Source organism: Mugil cephalus, chromosome 22, assembly GCF_022458985.1.
Source record: "Mugil cephalus isolate CIBA_MC_2020 chromosome 22, CIBA_Mcephalus_1.1, whole genome shotgun sequence".
Taxonomy (NCBI): Eukaryota; Metazoa; Chordata; class Actinopteri; order Mugiliformes; family Mugilidae; genus Mugil; species Mugil cephalus.
In genome coordinates, this window is record NC_061791.1 from 225681 (window position 1) to 235773 (window position 10093).

Consider the following 10093-nt stretch of genomic DNA (forward strand, 5'->3'; position numbering starts at 1 on the left):
CCTCTAAGCGCCGCTGATTGGTCCCGAATCAAAACAAACATCAGAACCTAGAATCAGTCAATGATCAGAACAGGACGTGTCCGTAGTTTATCTATGATATATATCTATGCGACGTGACGCGCTGACGTCACCCAGATGTCTTTCTGCCTTTTCAAATGAAACTTTATTGACAAAAACAAACTGGTCGAACAATCTGAATGTAAACAGGAAGTAGTCCAGTAATGTGAATAAGATGCGATTAATTCAAATAAACTAAAACTATAAAATATAAGTGACGTCAGTGAATATAATAATAGAATCTAATCTAAGATTTCTTTGTTTCCAGGCGGAGCAGCGGTGACATTAAACAGTTAAATAAAGTTAAATAAAATAAGGAAACAAAGACAGTGAGTCTGAGAATAAGAGGAAACGTGTTAGAAGAGGCTTTAAATAATGAATTATTTATAATAATAATGAATTATTTTGACAGGATCTCATTTATTGAGGCTGAAGCTCCAGACTGAACCAGTGACTATAGACCAGACTCACCTTCACCAGCGTAGACAGACTGAAACATCGCACATGTATTTATTTACAGACTGCTGACAAAGAAAGAAAGGACTTTACAGAGGAAGAGAGTAAATAAAGGTCGGATTTAATCAGGATCTTCTGCTTCATCCTTTTATTTTAACTCTAAAATGTTCATTCGTAATAAGATGAGAGGACAGGAGGGTTACTCGAGCTTTTAAAACATAAAAAAACATGAGGTCCGTGCAGAAGGATGAAACCTTTTAAACCTGATTCCAATGTTAATGCTTCTCTGAACATCTGAAGGGTTGAAGCTCGTCAATAAAAAGCTCCTGACATGAAACAAGAAGACAGAACCCGCCTCGCTCAGGATGAGGTTCTCCTCAGGTTAATCAAGTTTGTTTGTTTCCCACATGAAAGTGTCTCCAGCATCTTTCTCCTCCTCTCAGGTATTTACAGGTAAACACAGGCTATGTACAGACAGAGCGACGTCTCAGCCTCTCAGGCCTCCGTCCAGCGTCAGAGTCCCGAACCTGGAGCAGAGGAAACACAGGAAACAGAGACCATGAAACCTTTTTTCCTACATTTATTCTTTGGATTCATTGGTTTATTTGTTGATCGGCTGAATAAAGTTGTGTGAAGGTGAACCGACCTCTCCAGGAAGTGGTTGTTCTCAGCCAGCTCCTTCACGACTCCCTCCATCTCCTCCTTCAGCTTCTTCATCCTGAAACACAAACCACAGTCACATCCAGCTCACAACACGCGACCGGGAGGAGGAGAAGACGAAGGCCTCACCCCAGAGTCATCTCCACCAGCGTGTTCTGGCTCAGATACGCCTGAGGTTTCATCCCACTGGAGACCAGAGGAAGCAGCTTCTGAGGCAGCTGCTCCTGGAGCTGCACCAACAAACCGACAAACCGACAAACCAACAAACATCAGCGGATCAGAGAGGAGCCAGTTCACAACATCATCAGAGAACCTGGACCCGGACCAGGACCAGCGCTAAGAACCAGAGGTCAGGTTTACCTTGATGGTTCGGTCCATCAGCATCGTCACCTCCTTCTCGATACTGATCAGCTGACCAGACAGACCGAGCACCTGCTTCTTGACGTGATGAATCTTCCTGAGGACACAGTCAGAGGACACAGTCAGAGGACAGAGGACACAGTCAGAGGACAGAGGACAGAGGACACAGTCAGAGGACAGAGGACAGAGGACAGATCGGAGACTGTACCTCATCCACTCTTCGCTCTTGGAGATGAACAGCCGATACTTCATGGCACATTCCTCCGTGAACAGAGACCGAGCTTTACTGGCATGAAGGACCAACTTCTGTCTGAGGACACAGAGACACAGGACATAGTGAGAGGACATAGTCAGAGGACATGGTCAGAGGACAGAGGCAGAGACGCTGATCTTCCACTCACTTATCAAACTTATGGATCTGCTCCTCGTTATAGGGAAGACCTGAAGACAGGACACAAAGGGACTATTAAAGACCTGGAAATACTGAGTCAGGAGGACAGAAGACAGGGGACAGAGGACAGAGGACAGGGGACAGGATGTGATCTCACGTCTCTCTGCTTTGTCCTTCTTGAACTGCTGGTAGATGGCAGTGATGGCGTCCAGCAGGACTTTGATTTTCTCCACACTGCAGAGACAAAGACAGAGTCAGTCTGGTCCTCACGGGACAACGTCCTCACGGGACAACGTCCTCCGTATGAACACGCTCCGTCTTACTTCCTGTCCTCGGGATGCGTTCCAACTTGTTGTGTCCAGGTGTCGGTCAGGAGTCCTCCAGGAAGGAACTTACTCTTTATGTCCTGAGACGTTCGTTCAATGGGCTCCAGAGACCCAGAGACCTGAGGACGGGGACGGACAACGGTCAACGCCTCATTCATTCATCCATTCATTCATTAACACCTGAGTCATCTTTTTACAGTGCAGAGGCCAAAGATCTTCAAAGATCTCGTATAAGTGTGAGGACTCACTCTGAGGATTTTCTTGTGCATGTCTGAGATCTCATCATACTCTGATGACAACATGTTGGCCTGCATCAGAACCTCGAACCTGGACACAGAGCAGCATGAGGAGGAGAGGAGGAGGAGGAGGAGAGGAGGAGGAGGAGGAGAGAAGGAGGAGGAGGAGGAGGAGAAAAGGAGGAGGAGGAAAAGAGAAGGAGGAGGAGGAGGAGGAGACTCACAGCTGTTCCGTCTTCTCCAGAGTCTGGGTGCAGTAGTTACAAAGATGGAAAACCTCCGACTTCTTGTGCTGAATCTCAGTGAAGTCGTCCTTCATCAGCTGACTGCAACACAGGAAGTAAACAGGAAGTCAACAGGAAGTCAACAGGAAGTAACTAGGGAGTCAACAGGAAGTAAACAGGAAGTCAAGAGGAAGTAAAGAGGAAGTCAACAGGAAGTAGCCGGGATGTAGCGAGGACGTAAAGCGTGGACTCACATCAGACCTCGGACTCCTTTCCTCACCAGCTCCTGATAAACCAGCAGAGACTCGGAGGTTTTCCATAAATGTCCAACGTCTCCTGCAAATGTCTGAACAACAACACTGAGTTAACGTCGGGAGACACAAGGCGGCGCCACAGAGTCGCATGTCAACACGTTAGCGTGTTACCTTAGCGTAGCTGGCGTCCAGGTCCAGGTCGTAGCGCGGCTGGACTTTAGGAAGACTGGCTGTGGACACAAGACGCAGAGACAGTGAGAACCTGTTGCTCCTGGAGGACGGGGACAGACGAGGGACAGGGGGACCTACGGTCTTCAAAGATGAGTCCCACGGTGGCCAGGGACTCGCGGCTGACCAGCATCAGCGGGTTCTCTCTGGAGGTCTGGGGGAAGGTCTTGGCCTGGCGGCTGGGGTCCAGCAGGAGGCGCCGTCCCTCGTACAGCAGCTCCTGGTTGTGGACGGGAATACTGGTCCTACGGCACAACAGCTCCTGGAACAGCGCCGCCCTGAGGAACCACACGGAACCACAGCTAGAGAACCAGGAAGAACCAGGAAGAGCCAGACAGAACCAAGCCCAACAGAACGGGACTCACGTGTTGTACTCGTAGATGTAGACGTGGTGCAGCGTGGCCTGCTGCAGGCTGAACACGTAGACCACGTTCCTGTGCAGGATGTCGTTGGTCTCCGTGAAGAACTGGTCGAAGCCCCAACACTTCTCCTGGTCGGCCTCCAGGATGTTAGCAAGGACCGGGATCAGGAGGCTCTGCAGGCCCCTGCAACACGTAGCATAGCACAATGTAGCACGGTGGAGCAGGTAGCATGGTGGTAGCATGTAGCTAGCATGTATCATGGTGCTACTGTGTAGCATGGTGTTAACCTGATGCTAGCGTGTATCATGGTGTTAGCCTGATGCTAGCGTGTAGCACGGCGCTAGTGTGTATCATGGTGCTAGCGTGTAGCATGGTGCTAGCATGTATCATGGTGTTAGTGTGTAGCATAGTGTTAGCCTAATGCTAGCGTGTAGCACGGTGCTAGCCTGATGCTAGCGTGTAGCACGGTGCTAGCGTGTAGCATGGTGCTAGCATGTAGCACGGTGTTAGCCTGATGCTAGCGTGTAGCACGGTGCTAGCCTGTAGCACGGTGCTAGCCTGATGCTAGCGTGTAGCATGGTGTTAGCCTGATGCTGGCATGTATCATGGTGCTAGCGTGTAGCACGGTGTTAGCCTGACGCTAGCGTGTAGCACGTTGTTAGCCTTATGCTAGCGTGTAGCACGGTGCTAGTGTGTATCATGGTGCTGGCGTGTATCATGGTGTTAGCCTGATGCTAGCATGTATCATGGTGCTAGTGTGTAGCATGGTGTTAGCCTGATGCTAGCATGTAGGACGGTGCTAGCGTGTAGCACGGTGTTAGCCTGATGCTAGCATGTATCATGGTGCTGGCGTGTATCATGGTGTTAGCCTGATGCTAGCATGTATCATGGTGCTAGTGTGTAGCATGGTGTTAGCCTGATGCTGGCGTGTATCATGGTGCTAGTGTGTATCATGGTGTTAGCCTGACGCTAGCGTGTAGCACGGTGTTAGCCTGATGCTAGCGTGTGGCACGGTGCTAGTGTGTATCATGGTGCTAGCGTGTAGCACGGTGCTAGCCTGATGCTAGCGTGTGGCACGGTGCTAGTGTGTAGCATGGTGTTAGCCTTATGCTAGCGTGTAGCACGGTGCTAGTGTGTATCATGGTGCTGGCATGTATCATGGTGTTAGCCTGATGCTAGCATGTAGCATGGTGCTAGCCTGATGCTAGCATGTAGCACGGTGCTAGCCTGTAGCTCCTACTTGGACAGGCTGCAGGACGCCGGCATCTCTGAGCTCCACTCGATCTTCCCGTTCTCACACTTCTGGAGACCAGAGATGGTCCCTGACGGTTTCTCTGTGATGATCTTATACCTGGGACAGAAGGACACGGTCAGACCTGAGGACACGTCTCCGGGACACGTCTCCGGGTCACGTCTCTGAGCTCTTACATGACCTCCTTGTTCCTGCGCGGTCCTTCGAAGGGTCTGAAGGGGAGGCTGCCGGTGGCGGCGTGGTAGAACGTGACGCCGATGCTCCACAGGTCCACGGTGGCGCCGTACTTCTTCTGGTGATCCTTCCTCAGCACGGCGCGCTCGTACATGTCAGGGTGCTGCCAGAAACACACGAAGAAGAACGCAGGTTAGGCCAGGACACGCCCTCTACCGCCACCTGGAGGCCACGCCCCCTACCTCCACCTGGAGGACACGTCCTCTACTGCCACCTGGAGGACACGCCCCCTCTGCCACCTGGAGGACACGCCCCCTACCCCCACGTCCTCTACCTCCACCTGGAGGCCACGCCCCCTATCTCCACCTGGAGGACACGCCCCCTAGTGTCTCACAGTGTCTCTCATAGTGTCTCATAGTGTCTCACAGTGTATCATAGTGTCTCAGAGTGTCTCACCAGGTGTCTCAGTGTCTCATAGTGTCTAACAGTGTCTCAGAGTGTCTCATAGTGTCTCTCAGTGTCTCAGGGTGTCTCACCAGGTGTCTCAGTGTCTCAGAGTGTCTCACCAAGTGTCTCAGTGTGTCTCACAGTGTCTCAGAGTGTCTCTCAGTGTCTCACAGTGTCTCAGAGTGTCTCAGTGTGTCTCATAGTGTCTCAGTGTGTCTCAGAGTGTCTCAGTGTGTCTCAGTGTGTCTCATAGTGTCTCTCAGTGTCTCAGAGTGTCTCACCAAGTGTCTCAGTGTGTCTCACAGTGTCTCAGAGTGTCTCTCAGTGTCTCAGAGTGTCTCAGTGTGTCTCATAGTGTCTCAGTGTGTCTCAGAGTGTCTCAGTGTGTCTCAGTGTGTCTCATAGTGTCTCTCACAGTGTCTCAGTGTGTCTCATAGTGTCTCAGTGTGTCTCATAGTGTCTCTCATAGTGTGTCTCATAGTGTCTCTCATAGTGTCTCTCATAGTGTCTCACAGTGTCTCATAGTGTCTCAGTGTGTCTCAGAGTGTCTCATAGTGTCTCACTGTGTCTCACAGTGTCTCATAGTGTCTCACAGTGTCTCAGAGTGTCTCAGTGTGTCTCATAGTGTCTCTCAGTGTCTCAGTGTCTCAGAGTGTCTCAGGGTGTCTCAGGGTGTCTCATAGTGTCTCTCATAGTGTCTCTCACTGTGTCTCACAGTGTCTCATAGTGTCTCAGTGTGTCTCACAGTGTCTCAGTGTGTCTCATAGTGTCTCTCAGTGTCTCAGTGTGTCTCATAGTGTCTCTCAGTGTCTCAGTGTGTCTCACAGTGTCTCAGTGTGTCTCATAGTGTCTCTCAGTGTCTCAGTGTGTCTCATAGTGTGTCTCACAGTGTCTCATAGTGTCTCAGTGTGTCTCACAGTGTCTCAGAGTGTCTCATAGTGTCTCAGTGTGTCTCTCAGTGTCTCAGTGTGTCTCATAGTGTGTCTCACAGTGTCTCATAGTGTCTCACAGTGTCTCAGTGTGTCTCATAGTGTCTCTCAGTGTCTCACTGTGTCTCATAGTGTCTCTCACTGTGTCTCACAGTGTCTCATAGTGTCTCAGTGTGTCTCACAGTGTCTCAGTGTGTCTCATAGTGTCTCTCAGTGTCTCAGTGTGTCTCACAGTGTCTCATAGTGTCTCAGAGTGTCTCAGAGTGTCTCAGGGTGTCTCAGGGTGTCTCACCAGGTACTCTTCTGTCCCGTACAGAGACACAAACTGCTCGTCGTCCTCCAGTTCCCTCGCGGCTCCGAAGTCCGTGAGCTTGTAGACGGAGCGTCCGTCCTCTCCGATCACCCTCATGATGTTTCCCGGTTTGATGTCCCTGTGGACGATGCCGTACTCCCTCAGGTGGTTCATACCTGCCACTGGAGGGGACAGGACAGCCAATCAGAGACAGGGACAGACGTCCACACCCCTGGGACACGTCAGGTTTCCAGATCAAACTGTTCCTCACCCACATCGTGAAGAACGATGAGGAACTCGTCCTCGGGGAGACCGTAGGCGTTGGACGCCTCCTCCAGGACCGTGTAGAGACTCCCACAGGGACAGTACTCCATGACCAGGACCTTATGACGAGTGTTGGACTGACGGGACGGGGACGGAGACGGAGACGTTAGACACAAGTCTCACAGTCAGTTTGACTTAATAAATAATATTCATCGCTTTAAATAAAAAGACAACGAGGATCAACATCATCAAAACTATTCATAGAGTCAGATATTTATTCAGATTTATTCAGATTTATTCATATTTATTCATATTTCTAAACCCAAACACAGAGAACAGAGAAGTGGGAACGAAAAGGAAGCAGTGGTTTTATAGTACGATCATGGAGACGGGAACTGAATGAACATGAAACACACGACGCATCAGACTCATTATTCTCCTTCAGAATAAAAGTCATGTTTTCTAAGTTTCTCCAGGATCAAACTTTATCTCCTGGTAAAACTCTGGGACGTTAGTGTTGAACTGTATTAAACCACATATCAGCCTCCAGACACACAAAGAAATAAAGAAATAAATGAAGTGTTCAGTCGATCGACAGAAGATTTAGACACAAACAGACGATAAAACCTTCCTTCGCTCTGATTTAGCTGCTTTGAGTTGATCCTGTTCGGTTCTAAAGTTTCTCCCACTAAACCGAGTGAAGCGGGTGGAGACTGACCTCCTCCTCCACAGCGAACAGTTTGACGATGTTCTTGTGGTTGAGTTTCTTCAGAACCTCGAACTCTCTCATCTGGACGTCGAGCGGCCGCAGGAAGCTCAGGTTGTTGAAGACCTTGACGGCGTAAAGGTCTCCGGTTTTCTGACAGACAAAACCTCAAACTATCAGTGCTTTAAACCGACTTTCACCAAACGTCAAACCTCACGTCGTTTCAAAGACTCAGTGATTTATTCTGAGCTGGTCCAGTTCGTCTCGTACCTTGTGACGTCCACGGTAAACGTTGGCCGTCGCTCCCTGACCCAGAAGGTCCGAGATCAGCCACAAGTAGTTGGTGGTGCTCTGCATCGTGACAGCGGCAACTGGTCCTGTAGGCGGGAAAAAACAGGATTAATAAACCGGGATTAATAAACCAGGATCAATAAACCAGGATTAATAAACCAGGATCAATAAACCAGGATTAATAAACCAGGATCAATAAACCAGGATTAATAAACCAGGATCAATAAACCAGGATTAATAAACCAGGATCAATAAACCAGGATTAATAAACCAGGATCAATAAACCAGGATTAATAAACCAGGATCAATAAACCAGGATCAATAAACCAGGATTAATAAACCAGGATCAAAAAACCAGGATCAGTAAACCAGGATTAATAAACCAGGATCAATAAACCAGGATCAATAAACCAGGATTAATAAACCAGGATTAATAAACCAGGATCAATAAACCAGGATTAATAAACCAGGATCAATAAACCAGGATTAATAAACCAGGATCAATAAACCAGGATCAATAGTAGCTGTGTTTTCATTCCAGTTCTTCTGTAAATACAGGTGATATTTCTGACGTCTGTACGTGTTTCCAGTCGAAGGTGTTTTTAATGTATGAGCTGTGACTCATCTGCTGATATCCCATAATTCTCTCCATTTTTGAGATGAACTGGTCAAATGTATCAATATTTTATATGAATTCATCTGAAAAACCACCTGATGAGAGCGTGAAAATGTTCGAGCTTTAGATATTTGATGAAATGTATTAGAAACGTGGGTGTTTCGTTTAGTATTCGGTTTATTATTGAGATATTTAGGTTTTGCTCATTTCTAGGAGAAAAAGAAACACAGCAACTATTGCAGCTTATTAATCATTCCTATGGATAAACTCTATAATGTCTCTGTTTCTTGTACATTTGTTCATATGCATATTACTTATATATATATATATATATTTATATATTTTATTGTATCTTTATTTTTACTTGTGGCTCTTACGGGTGTTTTTACATGAAGTTACTGAGACCAAAGCAGTTTCCCTTGTGGATGAATAAAGTCTAAATGTAAATGTAAGAAAAATGAAATGTTAGAAACGTAATCTGATTTTATTGGTGCGTCATTCCGTACGGCATGACGTCACTGCGGGGAAAGTCCCGTAAGAGGCCTGAAATAAGAGAAAGATTTAAAACCACAGAAGAAGAAGTGGAGGCTGAGGGTGATTCAGGTTCTTACAGAGGATTTAAATTAAAGATATTTCACCGAAACATCCAACTCTTCACTGTTTTAACGAGGAGCCGCTAAACAAACATGACGTTAAAGTAGCAGGACACCAAACAAACATGACGTTAAAGTAACAGGACACTAAACTATTATGACGTTAAACTAACATGACGCTAAACTTCGTGTTTGTTTCCTGAACTGCGGTAAAACGCCGCGGCTCGAGTTTTTCTCCTATTTTCACTTTCTGTCGGCGGATATGAACTATCTGTCTCTGACTCTCTCATCGGACTCGACGCTTTAAAGCCTTGTCGTGCTAATGTGCTAACAGCTAACCCGCCCCAGAGCACCGGGTCCGGGTCTAAGAGGCCTCTCGTCAGACCAGTAGCGACTTTACTCGCCTCGGTTTCTTATTTCTCGTCTAAAATGGTTCGTTTCTATTTTGTTTATTTCCTCACCTTCCTCCTGCTGTCGAGCCCTCTGCTTCCGCTCTTCCTTGGTCATGTGACGCCAGCTGTCCAATCCACGAGCAGAGGCATCTAGGGGCGTGGCCAGGGGGCTACCGTAATACCCAGAAGAGCAGCGGCAGATACATGGAGCACAAAACAATTTATTTTCTGAACATTTTTCGACGTATTTATATTTGAACGAACCTGAATCCAAACTTTTGATACAGTTTTGCTCGATATGGATCCGAGTCCTGAGCCTTGGGCGGCCACATAATGTCTGGCTCAGGGAGGTCCTCGCTAATATCTAACCTGAGGTTATATTCACACCTGCGGGTCGGTATGTGTCGATTATTGTTGTATGTGAACAAAATTTCAAATAAAAAGGTTTTTATAAAAGAATATTCCGGTAAGTGTTGATGTTTGTGAATAATTTATGGATGAAATCAATCTGAACAGACTGCGGTAACACAGGGCGCTGGCTCTCATAAGTTATTACGGTAAATCAGAAATCAAAACTGATACC

At 47.6% G+C, this 10093-nt stretch overlaps 1 protein-coding gene across 1 annotated transcript; it reads right to left on the reverse strand.

Annotated features, from left to right (window-relative positions):
• Window positions 1-413: 413 nt before the first annotated feature.
• On the reverse strand, window positions 414-9733 carry tbk1 (TANK-binding kinase 1). Its single transcript, XM_047575758.1, has 21 exons — window positions 9580-9733; window positions 7889-7995; window positions 7631-7771; window positions 6920-7049; window positions 6649-6830; window positions 4983-5143; window positions 4795-4905; window positions 3558-3737; window positions 3274-3470; window positions 3136-3194; window positions 2965-3056; window positions 2711-2812; window positions 2499-2577; window positions 2248-2369; window positions 2082-2158; window positions 1935-1974; window positions 1742-1843; window positions 1534-1630; window positions 1303-1403; window positions 1160-1231; window positions 414-1040 (listed from the first exon to the last, which is right to left on the reverse strand). Exons 1-21 carry the CDS (start codon window positions 9623-9625, stop codon window positions 1001-1003), a joined length of 2238 nt encoding a protein of 745 aa, XP_047431714.1. The 5' UTR covers window positions 9626-9733; the 3' UTR covers window positions 414-1000.
• Between the last annotated feature and the right edge of the window lie 360 nt (window positions 9734-10093).

Bases quoted from the DNA above. Each gene is read 5' to 3' on its own strand.
- tbk1 (XM_047575758.1), bottom strand. From the start codon at position 9,625: ATGACCAAGGAAGAGCGGAAGCAGAGGGCTCGACAGCAGGAGGAAG. The intron at 3,057-3,135 runs GTAACACGCTAA...GTTGTTGTTCAG, and splicing joins TGGACGCCAGCTACGCTAAG to ACATTTGCAGGAGACGTTGG. The intron at 1,232-1,302 runs GTGAGGCCTTCG...TTTGTGTTTCAG, and splicing joins CTGGTGGAGATGACTCTGGG to GATGAAGAAGCTGAAGGAGG.